General features: G+C 39.1%; 2 protein-coding genes across 3 annotated transcripts in view; one reads left to right on the top strand and one right to left on the bottom strand.

Moving 5' to 3' along the window:
• TARS1 (threonyl-tRNA synthetase 1) overlaps positions 1-26025 on the top strand; it is a 533465-nt gene that overhangs the window by 432388 nt on the left and 75052 nt on the right. The gene's annotated exons all lie outside the window — the stretch shown is intronic.
• The window catches only part of NPR3 (natriuretic peptide receptor 3), a 50087-nt gene continuing 39242 nt past the window's right edge, over positions 15181-26025 (bottom strand). The window contains exons 7-8 of one of the 2 annotated variants that reach the window (XM_063320543.1): positions 25877-25964; positions 15181-22965 (exon numbers count right to left, since the gene is read on the bottom strand). In XM_063320543.1, the coding sequence (XP_063176613.1) occupies positions 22854-22965; positions 25877-25964 (200 nt within the window). In that variant the 3' untranslated portion in view covers positions 15181-22853. The remainder of the gene's footprint in view (positions 22966-25876; positions 25965-26025) is intronic. The other variant, XM_063320544.1, reaches the window with a different exon arrangement.

Below are 26025 nucleotides of genomic sequence, written 5' to 3'. Positions count from 1 at the left end.
TTTTGCCTCCCTAGTAAGTTAAAAATCAGCAGCAATGTCAAGAAAAAATCTTGCACTGGTTGCAGGGCTAATAATGGAAGATAAAGATAATATGTTAAACTTTTTGATGATTGTGCATTCAAATGGCCTTATAGAGAACTGTTGCTCAGGACAAACTAGTTCTTCATGTCTGAGCTCCCCAAGACATAAAAATTAAACAAAGTTAGTCAGCTTGTCAAGATAAAGTAAGTTATAAAAGGAAATATTTATTTTTTTTCTCGTGGACATTTTAGAGTATTTTAGAGAAGAGCTCGTTTCAACTCTGCACTTTGACGGAAAAGTCAAACTACAGTAGGAAGGAGAAAATGCTGAACTCCTTAGAAGAGTGACTTAACCCCAAAGAATGCTCAAATATGAGGAAACTGGAGCAGGCAAATATATACAGATGGCTTATTGTTTGTCTGGATTTCGGTATCACTTATGCTACCAGAAGTAAAGATTAACACATTTGGATCTTTTTCAAGGCCTCTGTCTGCCTGCTTCCACCATCATGCGTCCCTGAAGACATGAACTGTAAGTCAGACTGCCCGCAAAAGGGAACTCTGTGAAGGGTTATGCTAAGACACTGGGGAGTCTGTGGCTGCTGTACTAATCACAGTGTCTAAACTCAGGGACCACAGGCTTTCAGCTCTCAGAAAGGGGTGATTAGGCACTGAAATCAGAGTGAGGAACAGAATGATCATTTTACTATTCTCAGCAACCTCAAGAATGTCCAAAAGGGGTGGCTTGACCACTTTGCTGAGGACACACACTTTGCATAAGTCCCATTTTAACTCTAGGATCAGCCCCTTTCATTTTTTTTAACGAAATGAAAAGGATGCTTGCAAATATGTAAATGCGTTGTCAGATTTGCATTGCCTGATATAGGGATTTTCTGGTTGCACAATAAGGTAATAGCTTTTGATCAGTACTCAGTAAATCTCTGCCTGAGGAGAAGGAGCTAGATGTTTTTTTAATAGATTCAAGTTTGGCTCTAGGGTTGATTTAGATCAGTACTGCTACAAACAGACAGGCCTGCCTAATTGCTATAGAATGTATTTTAAATGCTCATGAATGAATACACAGCAGATTTGAGAAACAGCTATACATTGGAGTCTGTGTACCGTAAGCGGTGCCTGGATGATTTGCATGCACTCACACTACATAGGAAAATAACTCATAAGTATTTAGATGCAGGTATTTATATGTGGAAATAATCATAGAAAAGGCATTTCCTTCCTCAACAAATGTATGTATTTGTGTTGTGCAGCAATGTACGTATCACAATTCTAACGTTAAAAGTGTACAATGTATGCATTATTTCTCCAGCCTCAGTATTTTAGTCTAGTTTCTTAACCATCCATAACATCTGTCTGACAGTCCATTTGACATGCCACTAATAGCTTTTGAATCTGTTGGATGATTTCAAACACATTTTGTAATTCCTCTTCATTTCCTAAAAATCAATGGATTAGTGCTGCCACCACCAAGAGAAAGGTTGCAGGGCAATACCTGTTTGGATTTCAATGCGTTACAGCAGGCATTAATTTCTGCATAAGAAGGCATTAGAGAAGATGGGAAAGAGAGGAAATACTGGGAAAAATGAATGAGATGCTTTAAGGTAAATACGAGAGAGCAAAGAGTGATTTTGTGAAAGGGTCAGGGAGTCGGGGTTATTAAAAGGGTAGCATAGCATACTGTATGCTGTAACCAACATTTATTAGTTCTCCTGTTTGTGAAACAATTTTTTTCAAAAAAGCTGAAAGCAAAATAGACATGTTTGGATTAAATTCTGTATTTTCTGCTATCTGATAGCAAATGTTCTGTGTCACTTTTTATACAAAGCAAGCCTCCTAGACAACTTAAGGTTTTTCAATTAGAGCAATATACCAGCTCTCTATTAGTGCTGTGGGAATACGTCCAGGAGACAGGAAATAATTTCTATGAGAAATGGTTAGCACTTCAGCTTGATTAAGGGTAGCACTGTCAGGGTCAACTTTCTGTTGCATGGCTTGCTGTCCTCACTATCATTTTCCTTCTACTCACATGGAAGTGAGAAGTATTTTAAAACTGTAAAACTATGTGAGAAATAATCACCTCCAAAATTCCTCCTGGAATGGCTAGACAGATTTCTTATGACACAAGGTGCTGGCAAAAATCGAGATGCATTGCTTCATGTCCATGTACTCTTGTGAAAGCTCTAAATCTGGCTTAAAACCAGGTATTTTTATCTGAGTGAGGAACGCATCCTTTACCAGTTCGACTTTGCATCTTTGTATTCTGCCCTGGCCCTCTTAATGAAATTGCAGGAGGGGTTCTCACCACGCTGAGATAAAGCGGTATGAGGAAAAAGAAATTGCAGGGGATTTTGCAGGTGAACTAGATATTCCAGCAGTGCAAATGCAGTCAGCAGTAGTCCCGCAGTATTCCCATCTCCAAATACAAGTTTTCAGAGCTGTGCAGAGTCACAAATGAGTTGGAGCAGTAGGAAGCTGACAGTAATCTTCCCTGGGGCAGAGTTACGTCTGTGGTCATTGCCAGGTTCATGCTGTTGTTGTTACAGCATTGAAGTATCTCTCTCAGGAAAGTTGTAAAAGCTATGCACAACCTGCAATTTTCCTTTTGTTATTCTTCATGTTAGGTGTGCAATGTATTATGCAACATTCACTTTGGCCCACTGTAGTGTGTTAGCATAGGAAAAAATTCCAGAGCGCCAATTTTTTAATTGCGTCATGGCCCATTTTCACAGATTGACTATGTAATGGGTTCTAATTTGCTTTTCAAAAGTACCCAAGACATAGGAATATTTGACAGAAATATTCTGGAAACCCATTGTAAAAAATGCTATTTTTTTCACAGACACTGCATGAATTCAAATAGGAATCTGGCATTAATATAGGCATTGTGCTTTATGGTTATGGTTAAGCTTTTGCTTCAGGACACAAAATAATCACTTAATAATATAGATAGTAAAAAATTCCTCCTCTGGGAAGATTTTACCTGATGAGATTTTTCTCAGCTTTCTTTATCTGATCACTGCAGAACACAGAGTAAATGATATGAACTAAAAAGATCCCCTGGAAAATCTGTTTTCTTTCTCATTATTATTATTCTCCTGAGTAAAGCAGCTATAGTTACAGAACTGATATTAACCCAACATCCACATCCAGGCTTAAAAATGAAACCTTGTTTCAAGTCAGTTGAGTGAGCTTATTGACTTCTCTGTATTCCTCTTACTGCCTTATACCAGGGAAGAACTGAAACCCCAGACAAATTAACGTTCCTTAGTTTTGTCTTTGACGCTGAATACCAGTGGTCAGACAGTTCGGCTGGCATGTTTTCCTCACCTTTAAAAATGCTAAATATCACCTTCTTTAAAAGTCCACCCTTCCTCACCCCCCCACCCTCCTCCCCAATCCCAAGATTTCCTCCAACTAGCTAGTAGAGTGAATTTTCTTTCCATTGCAAGGAGGAAAACAACTAAACAAGGGTCTTCCTGTCCACTTGTCAGAAAGCATTCAACAGAGAACTCCCACCAGAGACCAGATCCAGCAACTGTCCAGGACAGCTGCAGAAAACTGAAGAAGCAACTGAATTTTGAAGGCCAGGTTATGGTCTCCACGTCAGCAACATAAATCCTAAAAATTGTTTCAACTGGTAATACTTAGCGGTTTCATAAGCACTATGCCTTCCAGAAGTGCTGAGTCCTTTTAGCATGCACTCCACAGGCCAGGAAAGCCCATGAGGTACTTGCTGCTCCTCTGTTTGCAGCACTACTATTTCAGTAACTAAAGACTGGTCATCAAAATCTCTTGAATGTGCAGTTCCTAGATGTGCTTTGTTAAGTAAATCAAAATAAAACTGATGATTCCTCTCACATGCCACTTTTACTCCCAGTCAGCTCCATCAGTTTCACGGAGGGAATGAGGATAAAAGTAGCATTCAGCCCTGTGCCAAAATCAGTTAATAGTATGTGTAGTTTTTTCTTAATTGAAGAAGTTAATTTAGTTAACAATGTACCAAATATTTTGCAGCATTAATTTATTTATGTCAATTCAATTTTAAAAGTCTCTGTTAGAAACAGCTAAATCAAGTGTTTCTCAATTAAAGAAGGCTCTAATTTATCTGCAATTTAATATGGCTACATATTATTAGCTTCACTTGTGCTTATGTGCATACAAAGGAGTAGGCCTATGGGAAAAATCATTGTTGGGTACGTTTCATGTCTTCTCTTCCACCTCTGTGTCAGACCAGCTACAATGCAAGCAGGGGATTTTATGTGTGAGTTCAAAAAAGGTGCTTCTCCTTTTTTTTTTGGTGTGAGTTTTGGACCTTTTCAGACCAGAAAAGAACATCAGAAAATACCTCTTGTAAACAAGAAGTGGTTAAGTATTTTGCTTGGAGACAGAGTTCCTATGTCTTTGGGAACAATGTTACTTGAAACATTTGTTATCTCTTCCTCTTTTAAACAGTTCGGTAAAGAGACCTTAAACCCAAGGTTCACAGTGATATCAGCAAAAGGTTAAGATAATATTTTTAGATTATTTTTTTCATCAATGATTTCAAAGGGGAAAAGCAGCATAATTTAATTTTAATTGCTGGTCCCATTTCCACAGAATGGTGTGTATTGATAAAACAGATGTAATCACACCCTCTCTGAACACCCTTACATACTATAGTTGTGGACAAGGGTAAATGAACCAGAACAGAATAGGAGGAAGTATGGGTTACATGAAAACACTATAAACTGGTGTGTAAATACTTTATCAGAAATGTGCTTTTATACAATGCTGTTTGAATCATTTGGCAGTCAGTCCTCCAGAGGCTAATAGCTTATTCGCTCTTGGTCCCCCACAGTCCCAGTGAGGCAGCACTGCAGGTGTGCTGGAGGTCTGTGAGGAAACGAAGGCATCAGCTGCATCAGCAAATTACCTCCATCTTCTCTTACCTTGTGCAGGAACAGAGGCACCCTGGAGGATCTTGCAGGGCTTCATGGTGTTGTTAGCTGCAACAGCTCCCCTCTGGGCCATTGCTTCGGTGTGGCTTGTTGGAATACAGCAAAGCTTTAGCCATTTTCTTTCTGTCCTAAAGTACATCTCACCCTGTGAATGCAAGACCCATCTCCATGATGAACAGGCCTGCTGGAATGGTGTCTGAAATCATTTGCAATGGTCTCTTGGCATTCAGGGATGAGTCAAGTTTTGGTGTGTCTTTCAAAAAGACCAATTTGAATATGTGGCTTTAATAGTATAAAGAAAAGGCTATAAAGGATGGAGAGATGAGAAAGCAGACATGAAAGAGTAAGAGGGGAAGACTGGAAGCCACTGATGTGAAAAAAAGATAAAAGATCCAAGCCAAGTAATCCAGGCAGCCAAAGAAGCTATAATCCTGGAACAAAGCATAAAGGAACTTACTGAGCTACGTTTTCATAGTACTGGAAGATTCTGAATAGTTTCTAGTCAAAAAAGAAGCTGATTATTTTTCCCCTGAAAAAAAATGGCAACATTTTAGATGTTTTGTGAAAGAAAGGGAATAAATGATACTGTAATATACAGCCCAATATAATATACAGCTGTAATATGCAGTTTTTTCTTTATTAGTGGTTAATTAAATAAGCTGAAAACATCCGCATATAGATTCAGATTCAGACCAAAATGAAATGAAAACAGGTTCTTTTCCCAGCAAAAGATCAAATAAAAAACTCAAAAATGTTCCAGGTTATCTGACTTAACACAAGTGTTTGCTTAACACAAAATCAAATGCTTAATTTGACGACTATTTAGTTCACCTTTTTCACCCTGAAAACCTGAAAAGTTGTAAGTATTTTGTCCAGCTGCACAGCTGATATAGGCATTTGACCTAGAGGACAAGTAGTACATTTAGAAATAAATCCAAGAAAAAAGCCAGGAACAAATGCTGAAATATTTTCTGTCCCTTCTATTTTTCTGTGTCTCGGATAACAAAACAATTGCTTTAGCAATTCTACTTCGAAATCCAGAGAGAAAGCTATCTGGTGCAAGGAGCTAACCTGACATCTTTTTCAATGTTTCAGATCGCTGTTGCTGCAAGAGTAACAAAGAAAAGCACGTATTTGAAAATGCCTTTAAAAATCTTATAATGGGTCTGTTCTCATAAGTGGATGAATTAGAATATAGAACTGGACTGAAAAATTCCTTATGGGTTTACAAGTTGCAGCAAGTCTCAGGGGAGTTAGATTCTGAGCTATAAACCTGCCAAAGTACACAGATCTATGTGGTGTAGACAACATTTGGAAGCTGACAACTTTCCACAACAAAGACACCTCTGATACTGGAAACCAGACCCCTCTGGTTTTGTCTCCTGTGTTAAATCACACTGAGCATAGGCTTAAATGTAAGGTAATAATTAGAATTTTAGGAAGAAGGAAAATTCCAGATAACAGTAGAAAACCAAAAAGAAGCATAGTTGGTCTCAGTTTAACAAACTTAGGAGGGTTTCTTCCTTGTTTCCTTTGATTTGCAAACTCCTGTAGAAATGATTTAATGTTCATTAGTGTTTTAGACGTGTTTTGCAAAAATATTTATTCTTCCCTTTCCTTGTCCTTTTCCTCTGTTTATTTCAATGCCAAATGAAAAATAATGACTCCAACTTACACTACCATTCAAAGCAGTTATTGTGAAATGGGTCTAGGACAACATGCTTGATTGTCCCCTCGCTGCATGGATTTATATTGGCTAGCATCAAGACAACAGAGATGGTAAAGGCTGAACCCAGCTTTGTTTCCTTCCATCGATAGACACCTTCAGCTGTTTCTCTCTCCCACCCACTCTTAAAGCCTCCCTATATTTAATCGTCCATTTACATGAAATCTCTGAACCCCAGATATCTTTCATACCCCTCCACCCCTCTGTCAAATGTAGCTGAAATTAGCCAGCTGTTTCAAAATTTGCCACTGATGGACAAACTATTGGAGTACATAATCCTATTCCTTTCATAAACCAGGCAAGCACAGGGGAAGGCCTCATGAGGCCCCTCATTACAGAAACTCTTCCTTTAAGTTTTAGCTTGCTACAAAACTCTTGCTTGAAACTTTGCATGTTTTTCAGTAAAAGATGGTCAAGGTAACATTATTTAATATATTTACCTGATGTTTAAGTAATTCCTTTGTGTTACATGCTTGAAAACAGAGCTGGTCAAAACAAAAAGGAAATGGACTATTTTCCTTGCAGAAAATACTGTTTGTTTTTTTAAAAAAAATACTGACAGAAAACATTTTTTTCAGTTCAATAAGATGTAACAGTCACTCAGAGGTTTTGAAGGAAAGAGTATTATGAGCAGGGCTCATCAGTCTTTTTCACAGTGTGGATGAACATCTTTCAATCAACCTCACTTATAAAATTTTTCACATGTGATCAGCAAATCAGGAGTAAGAATGGCAACAAATAGAAAACATATCAAGAAGTTTCAGAACTTGGAATAGTCATTGAAAATTCTTTCACTCTTTAACATATTTTGTTTTGATAGTATTACTTCCGAGTGTTTGTGAGAAATCTTGCACATGGGTGTCTTAAGGGCTAAATTCAATGATGGGACAGTGGAAATAATTCTACCAAATTTATTTTGGTAGATCATGTCTTGAACGACTTCTAAAGGTGGTCCTTTATTTTAAGAGCTGTGCTTTCCTTTTCTGAATACTACAAACCATAAAGAGGGTTGTGCAAAGAAGGATGGTCAGGGAAGAGACGAGAGCCCTCATTTCCATTAAAAACTGATGCTTCTTGACTATTAATTTTCCCTCTCAACTTCAGAGAAAATCTACAAATTTACAGAGGAAGCAAGATTTTTATAGCATACAAAGCACTTAGCCCTGACTCTTTGAAAATAACACCTAGATACACAACCTAGCTCTGTTTCCACTATATAGTGAAAGTATACTCAGTATTTCCAATATATATATGGCATGCTCTAGCAGAAGACAATGTGTTGTGTATGAGAATGCATTGATACAATCTGGCTAGATTTATTAAATCAATGCAGTATTTAGCTGGTATAACATTACCTCCTTGATTTTTAAACTGTAACCACAATAGGGAACAATTTGCTGCATTATAAGAACAAGACAGTTTGCAAAGCTGCCCAGCTTCCTGCCTCCCACTTAGGACAATAACCTTCTTGGGAATTGTGAAATAATCCCATTAGCCCTGCAACAACAAGGGAGCCTACGCAACATATGAAACAGAGCACTGGAGCAGTGTAAATGTAATGTCAATATGTGGGCATTTAAAATTACCAGAGCTGCAGACCTGAGAGGTGATGTTTTTGACTGGAATTTCTGCTTCAGATTGCATATTAAACACAGGTGTGATTCACGCAATGACTTCGGTTTGTTACATTCACGGGCTTGGTGGGGCTTCTTGAATTCCAGGAGCAATTCTTAACAGCAAAAAGGAAATTAATTAGGATCATTCTTGACTTTCTAATGAAAGGAGCACATCAGTTTCTGTATTAGTATTTAACTTTGTTAAAAATAATGCCTATGGTTGGGTTGGGGTTTTTTTTCAGAATTTCAAACTTTCACATACAGTTTTCTTGCTGTTTGCAGTGTTTTCACCATATATGCATTTGTAAAACTACTAGTGAGAAGAAAGCACTTACCAGAAAAAGGACATAATAATCAGCTTTTTAGTGTAGTAACTAAGGATTTGGGGGTTGAAGAGGATTTGTGGACTGACTTTTTTTTTAATCCTTCTGTTTTCCAAATTATTAGTGATTTTGGATGCATTGTTTATACTTGGGCCTGCTTCAGTCAATCTAAAGCAGATATGACTTTCTCAGAATAAGGTTTTGCCACTGGAAAAGTCAAATTACCTCAAAGTACCTCAATTAGGCACCCCCCCAAACTGAGAGATTTAAAACCACCAGTCCTTTTTCATCCGTAATCTGCATCTGGAAGCATTTTAACCCAACTAGCCTATTCTATTCTGATGCAAGTAAGTTACGGCATTTGCCGCACAGTCAGGTTCAATCTTTGGCCAAATCAACAATAGAAACTCAAGGGCTGCATCGGATGCCTGACCTGTCATGGGACTGATTGACTTACGTAGAGTTTCAAAGAACTTACTCTACAATGAAAATTGAGCTGGCTTTCAGCCAAACCAGTAAAACATTCTTTGCGAGGCAGCAGTGCTCCTTGTCAATGCCCTGTGGTGGGTGGTGCTTCATGTCTGCGTTGGACTTTCTCACCTTTGTGAAGCCTTACGTAAAACGGAGTTACAATCAGCGTTCGAAGATCTTCTCCTGTCATGTAGCTCTCTTTGCTGCCTAAACACAGTACTGTAGGTCTACAAATAACACAGTCAGCTTCAAATTTCACAGGCCTGTAGGAATGGGAAGAATTGTGCTGGCATCATGGGATACGTACGGGTGTGTCTTTGCCTCCTCCCTCTACAATGGTACTATCCTGTTAACATTAGCCTGCCAAGTTAGGTACATTATGTTCTAGCAGAACACAGCCTCCTAATAATGTTTGTTTGACAGACAATAAACTTTATTTTCAACAGGTGGTCTTGTATGGGATTGAAGGCTGCAATATTGCAATTGATTTTGATCGTTCTTCCAGTCTGGGAGGTTAGGCTCTGAGAAATCAGAGAGAAGCCAGTTATTTCTACCAAATATATATATATATATATTATTCAAAATGTCCTAAGGAAAGTTATGAAAAAAATAATCATGACACTGTGTGGTATTTGCTAATGGACAGGTGACATAAGCAATGTCCTCTGAAGGAATGCAGTTGTTTGTAGTTATTTACATTTCTGCTGTGAGCCAGCAATAAAATCAGAGCCCTGTAGCATTAGAAAAAGGTACTTTCTCCCTTAGTAGCAGTCCGTGCAGCAATAAGGGGGTAAAATGACACTAAGTGAAGGTCAGTAACAGAGGAGCAGAACACAGCACTCCTCCTCAGCACAGCCTGGTGGACCAAAGGAAAGGCCCCTGGGCCAGAGGCTTGGCTGAGGCTTTTTTCTCCAGGCGTGGACAACCCAGGTGGACTCTTTAAAACAAGACAACAGCAATTTTTAAAATAGCTTTAAAGTAAGAGAAAGCAAGCACTTAGGAAAACTGGCAGGCAAAGGAAAGGAAGGAGGTTAGGTATGGAGTAGAGGGACTAGAGAGGACGATGGAGGAAATAAAGGGAAAAAATGACAAAGTGAAAACAAGCGATGAAAGGAGGGACTATAGAAAGGACTGACAATGTAAAGGGGTGAAATAAAACATGATCTCATGTGCAGACACTCATGATTAGGAAACGTTATTTCTCCTTCATTTTTATTTCCTTGGCAGAGAAGGGTGAGCTGTAGGGAGGAGGAAATTAAGTGTTTGCTGCTGGTGCCGATGGAAACTTTTGTTTCAGCTGAAGCTCAGGCAGGGGAAGAATGTCGCTTGGTCAGACCCAGGTCAGGGTTTACAGAGCAGTGGTATCTGTGTTGGAGACAGAAGCCCTTAATATCTGTCTTAATTTTCAGGCCCTGACTAAGGAAAGCAATGTTAATGAGGCTTTAACATACTTGCTACTGACATGTGACATGCATCTATAAATATTTAAGGAATGATGGGATCACTTAACCACTCTTTCTTTGTTTCAGCCTCAGTTCCCATCCCAAACTGAATTGGAAAATTTTTTATGGACTTTGGCTTGTCTCAGTTAAATTAACCCCCCCGCCCCTCTTTCTATACCTCCTTTCCTGTCTACTTCTTCTGAATCATTCTCTCGAGCTGTGTCCAGGCTGCTTTCAGCTCTGGCATTGAACTGCAGCTTGTCACTAAAGGCATCCTGGCATGTACATAAAAGGGATCTGGAGGTGGAAATGACCACCAGTTAAATCACCTCATCCTCTAGTCAGTGCAGGATTGTTCCTGCAGCACACTCCCAAGGGCTTGGGGTTTTAATGCTTTGAGAAACAGAAATTCCACCACCACCCCCTTTGGGAGGGGTGCCTAAGAGCTAATAGATCACACTCTTATGCAATTTTTCCTGATACATAGCCTGCATTTTCCTTTGTTTGATGTCTTTACTCCGTTATTCCTATTTATAACTGGTGCTGGGTGAATCCCAGGTGGTTCTGAGGTTTATTTCTGTTTTAAGAAGGCATGCAAAAAGGCAGAGACTAGTCCACATTCTTTAAACCTTTTGGTGCCTTCCTGACAGGCTCCGTTATTTCTTCCCTAAAACTGCCCAGGACCCAGTAGAAGGCCTCATTTCTCTCTAACCCAGGAGGGTAGGTAGTTGGATACTGGCCAGGCCTCTGCTCTGGTAAATCTCTTCTGAGAACAGAGAACAAAGACCTGATATCCTCTATCTATAACATGCCTTTTTCTAGTCATTACCCAGTAGCCTAATTCCTTCAGTTTAATTTCCTGTGCTCATCTAGCTGTTGCCATGCTTTTTGTTCTTCCTGACGTAATTGAGGGGGTTTATCAATACCTTTTCATTGGACCAGTTCCTTTGATGCCTGAGCATGAAAGGTACTTCTTAAGTATTTTTTCTTAAGAAAGAAGGTATTTCTTAAGCTGCTATTCCGGTCAATATCCCACAAAACACTGCAGTAATCAAATGGCAGCAAGTGGGATCCTTTCCCATGTTCTGAAGAGGTCTTGCATGAAAGCATACAGTCAAAGGCTGGGAATTCTTCCTTTAGACCCTCCATCCTGCACAAAAGTGCAAGTACTGCAGAGGAGTCTCAGCATATCCCACACTTCAAGGTTGCCCAAGCAGTAGTTCAAAGTAACTGTTACTGGTGATCCTTTTCAGCAGGGGCATATCATACAGCGTGTAAATTCAATGACAGACAGTGCTGTCAGGACTTTCTCACTATCTGAAATTCTTCATCACAAGAGCAGCTTTCTCCTTCTTCAGATGTCAGAGACATTAGTCCAGTCCTTGATTCACACATCTAATTTGGCCAGGATACATAAATTACACTCAGAGGGTCTGTTCCTGCTGCTGTCCTTTTAATAAATACTAGTTGCCAGAGCTGTAACAAGCTCCACATCATACCTATCTTCTGTTCGGTTTGAAGAGGGATTTAAATCCACAAACTAAATCCAGCAAATCCATTGCTGTCAGAATGGCCCCTGCGCTATAGCGTATAATTTGTCTTTTCACTCTTTCCCTTTGAAGGCTAAATGACAATAAAATAGTTGCTCTGCTGCGGCAAGAGAAATAAGAAGTGAGAAATACCTGCTGTAGCCCGGTAGTCTAGGCATTCAGATATGGGAAAATTATTTTTAAACGCCTTTACTTAAGGCATTTTCATCTTTTATACAACAGTAAATGAGTTCAGAAAGACACTGGTTCACAAATAGCATTAATGTTTAAATTATTCTCTTAGGAAGTAGAAAAACTGCAGTTCTATCCCTGATCCAAACCCAGGACACTGTTTTTCCCCCAGTCACACTACTACACTAATATTAGGCAAAAGGCAGGAGGAAGCAGCACAAGCACTGCTTCTCCTGTATGTTTTGTATGGTTTAAGTGTGCCATTAGCCCGCTAGATCGCAAAGGGGAAACAGAAGGAGATATAACAGTTGTGAAGCTTTCTGGCTCATAGACAGCTCACTAGTAGTCGATCTTTGGTGGTTGTTCACACAGTGAGTAGTAGGAATAGAGTAGTGTCGTGGTTTAGCCCCAGCCCTGCCAGAACCAGGACAAGTAGGCTGGGGAAATTGCTTTAGTACTGTAGAAATGTAGATGGGAGAAGAACAGAGCTTCCATAGACATGGACTTCCTAAGTCCCCTTATGTCCTGGACAAACATAAATCCATGGTTACAATTTTAGCCATCTGGTAGTTTTTACACTATATACATATATATCGAAAATTTGAAAGCCAGGTTTTACTGTGTAAGTTGAATGGCAGTGTCAAGAAGTAATAGACGCTGGTAATAAACCACTGCACTGCCAAACAAATAGCTGGACAGAGTAATTACTCGTACAAATGGAAATAGGATCTTCTTTTTTCTGAGGCAGAGGAGTGGAGACCATCAAACCAACCCTAACGTGAGTCAGGAAAATTTACCAAGAGTAGTGTATGTACACAGGGAGACCCTTTTTGGCATTTGGCATTACAGACTGTAAATTATGGTTATTCCTACGAGGCAACAAAAGAGGTTCTGTCAGTTGTACAATTACTTTTTATTGGCAGTGCTCTTTCAACTCAAGAAAACATTGGCTGAGGTTCAAGACCAAGATTTGGCTCAAATGCCACCATAATTTTTCAGAAATGTGATGAATGTTCCCTAAGAAATAGTTTCCTAAGAAAGCCACAAGAATGTGTTGAGCTAGGTTACAGGATATCTAGAATGATATCCAAAAGTTGCTACCACTGAAGATCAATTGCCATAAGTAATTTCACCAAATGAAATTTTTACCTGTCAGACTGTCAGTACTCTGACAAAAAGATACCTGACACACTTGGATGAATTGTTTTGTAAATATCAATGTATGTATATATGTACACAATTTATCACACATACCTCAAGCATTCATGTTGAAGGATATTAGACAAGAAAATCTAGTGACAGTGGAAGAAAGTCCTGCCACTGTGAAGGTAATGACACGCACTAATAGCCTGAGGGTCATACACTGAACATAAATTGAGTCAACAATCGCTCGTGCCATATTTCCAAACCTGAGCGAAAACTTTATTTTATTGAAGCTGATGATATTTTTTTCCATTGCTGTCAATGAGGGCAAGATGTCAAAAGTTCCTCCTGCTGTCTTCCCTGACAACATATCCCTACAATATAGCAGCAGTAAAGCATGTATTATTACTGATCTCAGTTGTAGTGAACTTAGAATATTAGTAAACATTAATAAACTGATCTTTAGTTTATCCTGACTAGAATATTAAATTGCTAGAAGAGACTGGAGATGAGTCATGTAAAATGTGCACTTTTGAAAAGATCACAAAACACCTTTAATGATTACTGCAGTTATCAGGAACACAAAACATAACTTGTACAATTTTTTTCTACAGTGCTTTATATGGAAATACTGGAAAATTGCTAGGTATTTCCAGTGAATTCCTGTTTGCAATGGGATGAAGACTTAAGAACATAACCATCAAGCAAAAGCAGGAGAAATAGTAATTTCTACCTGTAAAACATTCATACAATTAGAAGTGTATCTCTGAGGAGGCAGATTTAAAGTAATCTCAATTCTTACATATATCAGGAAGATCTTCTACAATTTTGAAAAGTTAATCTCTTTGCACCTTTAATCAACTGTACAAGCTGGTAATATTAATTTCCTTGCTGGGAGTATGGAGTTAATTAAATTTAGTGACAAATTTAGAGATTTACCAGTGAAAGGCATTGCAGCTAGGAAAGTAGCTCAACCCTCCCTTAACTGAATGGGTCTCTCCAAGCCTGTATTTTTGCTCTTTGCTTTTTTCTTTCCTGGGCTGCAGAAAGATTTTAGGTTCATAGTTAACCCAGAGGATGTTTCCATCTATCAACTCTCCAGTGAATTCTTGGTACTTGTGGTTTTGATACAATTGTGATCAGATATTTCTTCCTCACACTCATTTCCAAGTTATTTTAGATTATAAAGGCCTGGCACACTCTCAAGCACAAATCTTAAATTTGGCAACATTGCTACAACAGACACATGCACACAGAAAGAAGAGGGCCAGACACAACAGGATAATTTGAAGACTGTATGTAAAAGCACAGGAAAGAAACAGAATTGAGTTCCCCTGATTTGATAAGATTGCTGCAAAACGAACTTGTAGCTTAGTAAATCGTGTAAGTTTTGCCTCTCTGCAGGCCATAAAAATCAATGCTTACTAGTTAAGGTTCCAATGTATTTAAATAATTTGGTTCCTATTTAATTGCATTTCAGGAGGACTGAGAATAAATGGAAAAATATCCAAAGTTTGTTTATACTGATTAAAATCTTCCCCAGACCTTAAAATACCAGGGGGAATTTTCTTCCCAAAGACAGGTTAGATTGATTCCTGATTTAATCAGTTGCTAATCGTCATTAAAATCAGGGGTTTACATGGTATCTTAGACCCAGAATAACCTTCCTGTTATTAACTCCATACCACCTGATAGAAGCCTCTATATGAAACAGACCAAGAACATAGTAAACAGGTGACAAAAGACACCACAGAAATAGGTGATAACATATTCCTACATCTTTAATGGAAACATTTTGTTACAATTTAGGTTATGTGATATTCTTGCATTTTTAAAATGTGTGAAAGAAAATGCACAGAATAAAAAGTCAAAGGACACCAATGAATGTAGATACTTTAAATGATCAAGTCGTAAAAGAAATAAAATACATTACACAAATAAACAAAGGTTATATCCACAGTCATGAATACGCACTCTCCTCTACACAAAAACAACAATAAATAAAATCACATTATATGCAGATAGTTCTACTTACATCAGTACAACATACTGTGCAGCTTTCCATTTGTTTTCTACTAGACTGGTAGTAGGTTTCTCTGTTGTCCAGTATTTTTACATTAATAACGAACAGTATCACCGAAAAAAGGGGACAAATTTAACGTCCACACCGTCTATCCTGAGTCCTCTTAGTTTTGTGATAATTACACCCTACGCACAAGAAACACACCAAATTCTACCCATTGCCTTCATCCTGCCACTCTACTGAAGTCTTCTCAGTGCTTTTAAGACCTGCACATCAAGATGACATTGTTAACAGGTAAATACCCGACCTAAGGGCACGGTATACCCTGAGCAGGTCCTATTCACCACTTACAGCCCGTTTCAATTTTAGGTAAGGGGTCTATGTGGGATTTAAAAGGTGAATAAGCTTTCTGCTGAGTCTCTGAGAAAGCAGATATTGAATAATAAATACAGGGTACTCTGCAGAAAGAGCCCGATTCCATCCCCTGTGCAGTCAATAGTATCATCATGGGAGTATAATCAATCTCTGAGCATCTTCCCCCTTCTCTCTCCCTTACTCAATTGCACAGATATTTTCCCTATATTCTCAACGGATCTTTTCATCCTTTGCATACTATACTGCATAAGTCACCACAACATCTGCCACAAAGCTACATCAGGGAGATACTAAAGATGGGAGGACACATTTATCATCTCACACGGCACAAAGATAAATGACCACTGATTAGTAACTGTAGTATTGGCTTTTCAGTGGTGGCTCGCTCGTTCCTCTGTCACACTGCACACACAGATCACAGAGAAAGAGAAGTCCAGATCACCACCAAGTATGAACCAACCTAGCCGTGCTCATTATGTCTGCTGACGGTTCATTAGGAAACATTGGCAAAACCTCTGTTCATAGTTTGGGGGGGAGAATTGTGTGTTCCCTGTGCATACCAGTTGAGATTACAAAAGAAACCATTAAAACAAGATTATCTTTTAAAATACCCTTTTTGGTATGCTTTCTTTGCTTGCTCAAGTGTCCTCTAGAAACATTCACATGACAGAAACACCAAGCAACAGTTCACACAGAGTGGATTTTAACCTTTCAAAGATTTAACACCTAATGAATCCACATAAGATTTCTGAAGTACTATAGCTTAACATACAAACTTTAACAGTGTTCTAATATTTAGAATATTTTGCCTTTGATGCAGAATATTAACTTAGTGGTTAGTGAAGCCTCTCGTTTCAAAAGCTAGTTTTGTATGCTGTAAATTCGGTGTATGTCAGTTAGGAGGCATTCTGAAAGGTAAATTCTGGAAAAAGTAACAGCATAATAAAACAGTCTATGTAATGATACACTGGACATAACTAAACAGTAGCTCAAGAAAGCCTCAAAACCATGGCAGTGTTACCTTCTTGATCAAAACCAGCAGTAACCTCACGAAAACACCAACATTAACCTTTATCCTTTCCTCCTCTATGGGCGAGATAAACCGAGAGCTGCGTTTATGCCAGACTTAAGGCTTCACTGGGGCAAACCCCAGCACTTACGCTTCCTGTCATTCTCTAGGAGAGAAGAGACACTGTCAAAGCCTGCCGCACAGCTTGCTGACCCCTGCAGACAGCCAGCTCTGAGGTCTCTCACAAACAGCTATTTGTTTTGCTTTCAACAATCGTTTTCCATCAGTCTCAGAGCTCGGATGTTAAAAGGTATCTGAGAATGGAAAAAATACAGGCCTCAGGACATGTGAATTTATTTCTGCCTCTAAGCAGAGATATGCACAGTGCAAACACTTCTGTTCTTCCACTTGAAAGGTTTCACACACACACAAATCCTTTTGTGCTTTCAACAGCAAGAAGAAAGGGCGGGGCGGAAGGAGAGTAGACACATACAATGCATCTGAAGATGAAACTTTTTCCAGCATGTCCTTAAAAATGTATTCCAATAAGTAACTTCTGTGTTTCTTTGTTTCTAAAAAGGGCTAAAACTGCCTCCAACAAAAACCCCACCTTGCTGAAAGTTGTACCTTCACTGCGCACTGTTGTGAGGCAAGTTACTAGGGCAGGTCCCTAACCAACAGAAAAGGTAATGTACGTTTAGAAACTCGCATTTCTGTTCTGCCCTGCTCTGGGGAGTGTGGTCACTAGATCTGATGTCATTTTATAGCAACAACAATTAAAGTAAAAAGAAGAAAAAAAAAAAAGACTGGCTGGCATCACCTGACATCATGTCACCATGCTTGGATGACTGCATTTTCTGTGAGCCCAGTGGCACCCAGTAATCATTTTAGCTTGAATGGAACTGCTTCTATAACCAAAATTTACAGTGCCAGCCTTGGGTGTTTTTAAAAGGACAGGATGCCAGCTGCAAAATTCAGATTAAACTTCACAAAGTTTTTGGTCAATCCGATTTCTCAACTTTGCTTGGTTAAAAGACAGGCAACGTCAGATGAGTGTGGGTCTAGATCTCAGATAGTGGCTGGTGTGGCCACGGGCCAAAGCAAGGTGTGCTTGGCAGCTGAGCAGCACTGCAGCAGTGAACAATGGCTGAAATTTCGTAAAAAAACCCACCTCTCACTGAAGCATTTCTGACTAAATGATGGAAAATGGCTGTCTCTTTTCAAAGTACTTCTGAAGCTAGAGAAAAGAGCATGAAAAAAATAGGGAATTCCAGAGTGTTCACTCTACCCTGGGAGAAAATGAGAAAAAATAACCTCAACTGCTTTATTTTAAGAATTAGACCAGTTACATGGCTACTCTGAAGCACAGAGGAGGGTAGTGAAGGATGTGGAACTGTCTTGAGCTCCGGAAAAGGTGGACTGGATTGCCAAAGAAATTTACGACCAGGACTATTAGCTTCCTGTCTTTGATGTCTATTCTTGGCTTTCCAGGAGCATTATGGCATTCATGAGGTGAAAATCGCACTGGAGCCAAGGTCAGCTAAGGCTGATGCAGCCTGTTCTACTGCAAAGCTGAGAAATTCACTCTGAACTGCTTCAAGATGCTGAGTTTAAAGCCCGAAGACACTTCATGTAGGGCCTGAGTTTACTTCCTCCGAATCAATGAGAGGGTTTTCTTGTCAGCTTGATGACAGTGTGATAGCACCTCCAAGCAAGAAAATGAATCAGAGATCAACCTCCCAGTAAAACATGCTGTCAGGGAGTGCACTCTTATTTTGTCCAGCACAAATGTTCTCAAAGCATTAGCTACACCTTAATAACTCACCATTAAAGAAACAACAAAATAATTTCAATAATGCAATAAAACATTTCTTAAAAACAAATTAAAAATAGATGAATACAATTTATTTTCAGAAGTGAACGAATATAACTCTTTCATAAACTGAATTCTGGCCACAATCTTGCAAGGCGCACAGCACACTCAATCAAAAGTTTTAGCAATGAGTGAAGGTTCTCAGAACTCAGCTGGGTTTGGTCTTCAGTGAAGCACATCACAGAAGGAACTGGTAACTAACTGGTGATGGTGGTAGTCACAGACAACTCAGGACACACAAACTGTCCATAAACAAAACTTCCAGAACTACCAATGTCCCAGGACCAAGCACCTGATTCTAAAGTTGTGGGTCTCAGCATACTAAATCACAGGTACTATTGAAAGTTTTGCTTTGTCTTTGTCAACTTGCATTGGAAGTCTACGCATTGAAGATAAGAGGGTGGAAGTCAGGTAATTTGTCCACAGAATTCTCAGCTATTAAGCTGACAAATATTTGGTAAATTAAAAACCGCTGAATTAATTAGCAGAATTTGTCAAACTTTGACAAACAATAAGTATGAAGCCATTGAAGTTCAATTGCAATTTAACAGACACAACTGTAAGATTTAGCAATAAATATACGGCCTATGGGGACAACCTTTCTCTGATTCAAGCATATGGCAAGCTTCCTGTTGGTTCAGCCATGGCCAGGAGCATACCCTTTGGTCCCAAGTGAGCAAAGCACTTAGAAGCCAAAGTTGAACATATTTTAAGTGCATTCTAAAGTGCTGAGCTGAGTCAAGGCCCTCCTTGTGCTGCTCTGTAATACAGACATATGTTTGTAATACGGGCAATTTGTTGAAGCCAAAAATGTAGGTTTTGAAAACTCTTTTGAGAATCAATTATTATTATTATTTTGATTAGACATTCCCTTACAAAGTTTGAAGCCTAAACATTGTGGCATTGAGCTAATGCAGATGAACCAGAAAGGAAAAGTGCATTAGCTGGTAAAGAATCTCTTTGCTGAATAATCTAAACTCAAGGCAGTTTTTGATCTATGGTCCTAGAAGACCTGGGAACTATTAGCAAGAGGCCTGTGAAAGGCAGCTAAGAAGAGCAAGTTTATTTATGCTATACAGGAATCTACTTATGTGAAACGTCTTAAATGATCTCCACACTTCCATGGGAAAAATGCACAGGTAGGTGTGCACCAGTTTAGGAAGATTAAAGTCCATTGATCTAAAATGTTTTAATGGGCATGAAAGGTTCACCTCTCTTAGGAGGTGCTGGGATGTAAAGCTGTGGCTAGGCCTCCTCACTATCCCAGCCACAGACATCTCATAAAAACACTGCCTGAGGCCATGATTGAAAACCCTACATAAAACTGGGTATCAGAATTATTATCTTTTTAATTAAAAAGTGACCTTGCACTATACTTTTTTTTCCAAATATGTTTAGTTATAGTACGACGACATAATAAAAAAATTGTCTTAACAATTTATTGTCCCAGACAGATCTCCTGGCTCAGATCTTCTGGTCTGACCTGACTGTGCATGGCACAGGAAAAATGCAGATCTACACTACTGTCTTGCTCCCTAACTAGTGACTGTTTGAACATTAGTTCATGCTGCAAGGCAAGTCATAACAAACATAATTTTGAAAGAAGTTTATGCTTCAATCATGCCTTCTTTTCTTTACTTATTTAGAAAAGTTCTTACCCTTTTTCTGTGGCAAAGCAGTCAAATGGAGAAAAGAAAGTAAAAATGCTGAAAGGCATATTTGCAAAACTAGAAGCAGATCAAAACCCCCTTGGAAATGATTTAAAAAACACCAAACCTTAGGCATGCCCAGGGGCTTGACAAACTCAACTGCTTGAAACAAATTCCAAAAACTAATCAGGAAGCCTTTTTTTCTCCCCAGCTCCACAGCACCATGAATGCTGCTCTAGCCTACATTCTTCTCCAGTGCCCATGAGATAAGGAGGCTACTTCAGAAAACTGTCCATTGAATGCAGTGTTACTTTGGCTAAGGCACCTTTGCAGAAGTCATACGGGCCCAGACTGGGAAATGGGATGACGGAAATCCACCATGTGAACAACAGCTGTTACAGTGAGTCCTAAAGACACCAAATCTACCCGGTCTACAGCCACCACCTACACTGGAGATGCCCTCAGAGTCAGGAAGCCCTGCCCTCTGGCCGCCTGGGACACGGGACAGTATTACACAAAGGTGGGTGGTGAAGCCCTGCATATGCTAGGAGATAAGTGAACCATAAGAAAAAAAAAGTCCAAGGAAATACTCCGTGGGGTATTTCCTCATCAACAAATAAAAGGCAGCCGAAAGAAGACAGAGCCAGATTTTGCTCTTCATTCACTTTGAGCTATCCCAAAATGGTTTCTCTGAATTGGCATTCTGGCTTTTCAGGGCCTGGAAGTTTTGTAGAACATCAGCTTCAGTGTCAGTTTTGAGATTAACTTTCACTATGTTTTTGAGATTAACTTTCACTATAACTGCTGAGACCAGAAAGTTCTGCTTACGAAATCAGAATAGGATAAACCAAAAGATTTCACGCACTAGAACCACAGTCATAGCTGAGTTTTCCCAGACAATATTTCTATGGGTCCTCCTCATCACATTTATAATTGGTACTGTTTATTTCCATTTGTTGACTAGAAAGCGCAGAGGTCTCCTTTGTCTAGTAAAAAATAACCTGTCAGCAGCTGACTCACCACAGATCCAGTTTTGCTCCTGGTAAAATCAATGGCAATAGTCCCAGAGACATCGATGGCAGCAGGATTAAGGTCAGCCCTAGAGCAGTGTTTTACCACCCTGATTCCTGAAGGTAGTTCCTTTAGTCTCACTGACTAATGCAGAGCTATTTAACAGGTGAAAAGTTCATTATTTTCAGGATCAGGGCCACCATCACATAGACAATTCAGTAACTGCATTTACATTGTTTAAATAACGATTTGAATGTTGCACATGCCTGGAGAAGAAAGTGGGGCAGAAAGTCCATTACTATCCATAAAGTCATTTCTCCTTCCCTAAATACCGGTCCTAAAACGTATTTACAGCTGTTGACTTTCCCTCCATATTACTCCTATCATAAAAAAATGTCTTCAAAACATTCTCTCCCTTAATTTTTAATTCTACCAAAGCAAAAATAGATACTTTAATAGAAAAATACAAGATAAAAAATATCCTAAAAATAAAATGGTAGCATGGAATGTCATTTTTACACAAAAAAGATCCCCTTTTGAGTTGCTTCAGCTATACAAACACTTTCATATTTACAATTTTGGATGCAGTCCTGTTCTCACTGAAGTTAATGGGATTTTGCCATCGACTTCACCAGGAACAGGAACAGGCTCTACATGGACTATATTTACCTCTCTGAAAAGTCATGGCAGTGGAGAGAAAAGAGCATGATAAAATACATATTAGACTGAAGACTCAGCCAGTCCTCTCCAGAGACCTGACCGTCTTCTCTCTCACTTGTTTCACACCAGTGAAACTCCTCCTCCTTCACTGGCGTTCTACCTAACTCCCAGCACCTAAGAGTGAGAATCAGTGCTTTTGATTGCGATACTACACAAACAAGGAATGGTTTGTATGTATTTCCACCCGCCTGACTTTCTCAGTGGAGTAAATTAGACCACAGTGGAGTTAATTACACCCAAGTGCCACTTCCCTCCAAGAACTAACTCCATACACCCAATCTTGTATCCCCTATAATCAATGGCAATGATTCAGTGATGCAGGATCATACCCCAAATGAATCCCTTTTTTCCTTTTGACAGCAACCAGCACCTGTGCCTGTGAAAGCATGTTTGATACCCATGGGTGAGATGCAATTAAGGAGGTGGTAGAAGCTAAAAAAATAAAAAAGGGAACAGAATGAGGCATTCCCCATCAACTAAACCCAGATCTGCTGCCCTTGATATATGCCTGAAGAAATACTGTCTTTACATATTAAGTACATCCAATAACATCAAATTGCATCATTTTCTTTTTTCATGAGATGAAAGGCCATGCGGCATAATGTGATTAATAAATCATTCCTGAGCTTCTGAAAGAAATTAAGACAAAATTACTGCTTAAAAGAGTGAGTTCTTCAAGAGCCTCCTCTTTTTACACTGATGTCTTTGGTTGTGTCCTTTTCCCTAATTCTTTTTTTCCCCAGGAAGAATGGGATTCTTTTTCTTCTTATTCTTCTTTATGCAGCAGAAAAATGAGATCTAATGGAGTCTTCACGTAACTGCCGATGTTTCCCCATGTTACAGTCCTCCTGTCGAGTTCGTCTCTCAATAGTTATTCTGTATTTCTTTCTGCATGAAAGGAGAGGAACAGAGTGAGAAATCCTTCTCCAGCTATAGAATAACAGGACTTCCCTTATAAAGAATGCCTGTAGGGGACAGCTGGGTGCCAGTTGAAAAATGAAATGTGGCAGAATGTGAAACCCTGGTCAAAGATTAAAGTAGTTTGCCTTGAAACATTTTACCCAGGCTCAAGAATGCCTGTTAGTTTCTACACGGCAGTCTCAAAGCACCAAGACACAGACATTTGCTTCTTTGAAAATTTCTGATCTAAGTGATTAGGAAGTTTTTGTGAAGTGTCATGTGAACTGTGTCACATCACTGCCTTATATTGATCAAAGCCAAATTTCTTTCCAGTATACGAGGGGACACTTTCTGCAGAGTTCAAACAACAGATCTGACTCTTTATTCAGTTGTGTTTCTCACTGAAACTATCTACTAACTAACCCTCCCATCTCCCTCTGAGAAAGCTTCTATGTTTGTAATGTCAGAGGAGGTAGTATGATGAATTAAGAAGAGGGATGTAGAAGACAGATAAGAAGTAACTACAATTGCTCATGCATCAAACGGTTTTTCCTGTGTGTCTTCCTCTAGGACGTTTTGAAGAATTCTGTTATGTTACTTTATACGTCAAACAAGCCCTCTGTCTGTCTTTCAGTTTGCCCTTTAGTACTGAAATCTCCCCCCAAAATCATAAGAAGATTCATATTTCTATTTTATGCACTTACGCTTCTACTGAGTTTCAGGACTAATTTCTCAGAAGGGCATTAGCCCAGCCCCATGCGCACACGGTACCGCTTGTGCAGATGCATGACAAAAACCTTGTATGCCAAGGGAAGCTCTGCTCTGCTCGCATGTGTAGCAGGAGTAAGAGCTAGGCATGCAGCAGTGGAAGAATGATTTTTCAAAACACCAAGGTTTTAATTTGGCTAACATGGCTCATTAGGAAGTGGGAACCTACAAGTTCTGAAAAGATTCCCCAATATTTGTGTCTGTATCAGTAGGCTCCAAAATAACTTGAAAAACCTATGTTCTTTACTTCATTTATGTATTTTTAAGTCAGATCCTTCCACAGGTCGGAGCATGCACAGTAGCAGCTATGCATGAGGACAGGTCCACATTTTAGAAATGTAGTGCTCTAAGTTTAAATCCTTTCAAAGCTATGTATTAGAACTGCTACACAGACCTTTTAACAGTTTGCATGCACACTTAAAGCCGTGTTTGCATGCTCATTCGTGGTAATTACACATCCAAATTAGATGTAATCAGAAAGTAGGTCTGCAGTCTGAAAGGTACAGAAGCTGCAGATACAAATTATTTCCAGGACCACAATTCCTAGACCTGCATTTTCTGAAAATCTGACTCATACATCCTGTATATGTTTTGTTTCACATATTTACTGTAATGGTGGAATTAGAGAGTTGTCCCTACTCCTGCTTTCAGTGGGTGCAATCAGATCTCCAGGATGAAATTCACTCCTGTGTCTTTAGATGTCTTAAATGCACACAGCTATCTGACAGAGTACCCGCAAATTCCTTCAGTCGATGGAGAGAAACAGGAGTTTCTAAGAGGCATTCTTCTGACCTGGTTTAGCTTTTACATAAGGACGACATGAACTGCACTCAAAAAAATGCCATAAATCCAAAGACTGGGTGTTGAGTTCACGTGTGTACATCTACTTTTACACACTCATTTTTGCTCACACAGATTTCCAATCCAAATCTTTGCGTCACGTGACTAAAAGTTCAAGTCCTGCTCCTACAATGATGATTTGCACAGTTTCATACCAGCTCAGGATGTCTTTTGCCTCATTCTTGTCCTCATACACCAAGTCCCTCCCAATATCAGCCATGCTAAAAAACACACCTAAAAACTACCACCTCAGATTGAGAACGTATAAAAGATGCAAAAACCTCTGATGACATACACTATAAAGGCAGACTTGTGTTTTCTTTTTCTTTTGTCTTTTAAAGACAGTCTTTAATCAGTGCCAGCTAACTTATCTTGTTTCAAACCCAAATAACATACTATATAAGCACCAGACACATGCAAGACTACAACTGATGTGCAGAATTTCAGCTGTAACTGCTTGGATGAATAATCCTGAATATCTTTTGAAACCCTGGAATTGTGCTGGTGAATTGAAGCAGTTTTTGTTTAATTTTGTTAACATTTAATTATAAACAGGTATTTTTATTGGATAAAATTATTTGATTGTTATATGCAGAGGTTAATTCTATTCTTCTACCTACCTTTTCTCTTACCATAAGAGGATAAATTATCATATATATAAAATGCTGAACATGTATAACTAATTTATTCTGTCAGTGTCAGATCAACTCTCAAGACTTTAGATTTGCTGACTAGCAGTGTAAGAATTATTTTACTTAAACAGGAATAAAACACTGGTCACCCTGCATTGACCGCAGCTTATTAAGTTAAATGCACAGCTTTGAAATCCAAATGCTTTCTGATACCAAACCAGAAACCTTTCTATATTCCAGCACAATTCCACACAATACTCAAAAACTAAGCATGGTACCAGGCAAGTCACATAAATCTCTCGCACAATCACAGCCTGCACAATTGTGCTGGCAAGGAGTACCAAACAAAGAAGGCTTTGAAGGCCAGGGCACTTTAGTATACTAAAGAACTGTGAATGACTGGAAGGAACTCACAGGAATTACTTCCATGAGTAAAGTTACTCAGAGATGTACATGGTTACAGGATGAGGCCCCGAGTCAGTAAAATGATTTGGATGTACACAAAAGGACAATCAAAGTGTGTTCACTGTCTTTGGTGGGAATGTTACTACAGATTATCATGGCACCTCTCTGTCTCACATCAAGGATGTGCTGCCAGAAGCTGAGAAGTTTGCGTGATGAGTGAAGAGTTTACAGAACTTTAAATGAATTGGACTAACCTGAAAAAGTAAAAAGCCATAAGCAGTCCTGCTCCGAGCAAGGCGCCCACAACTATTCCTGTAACTGCTGATTCTCCTAGACCACCTGCTTGAAAAGGGGAAAAATAAACAATCGCGGTTCATATTGAGAACTATTTGCATTCGCATAT

Source organism: Chroicocephalus ridibundus, chromosome Z (assembly GCF_963924245.1).
Source record: "Chroicocephalus ridibundus chromosome Z, bChrRid1.1, whole genome shotgun sequence".
Classification (NCBI taxonomy): Eukaryota; Metazoa; Chordata; class Aves; order Charadriiformes; family Laridae; genus Chroicocephalus; species Chroicocephalus ridibundus.
This window is presented reverse-complemented; position numbering and strand designations above follow the sequence as displayed.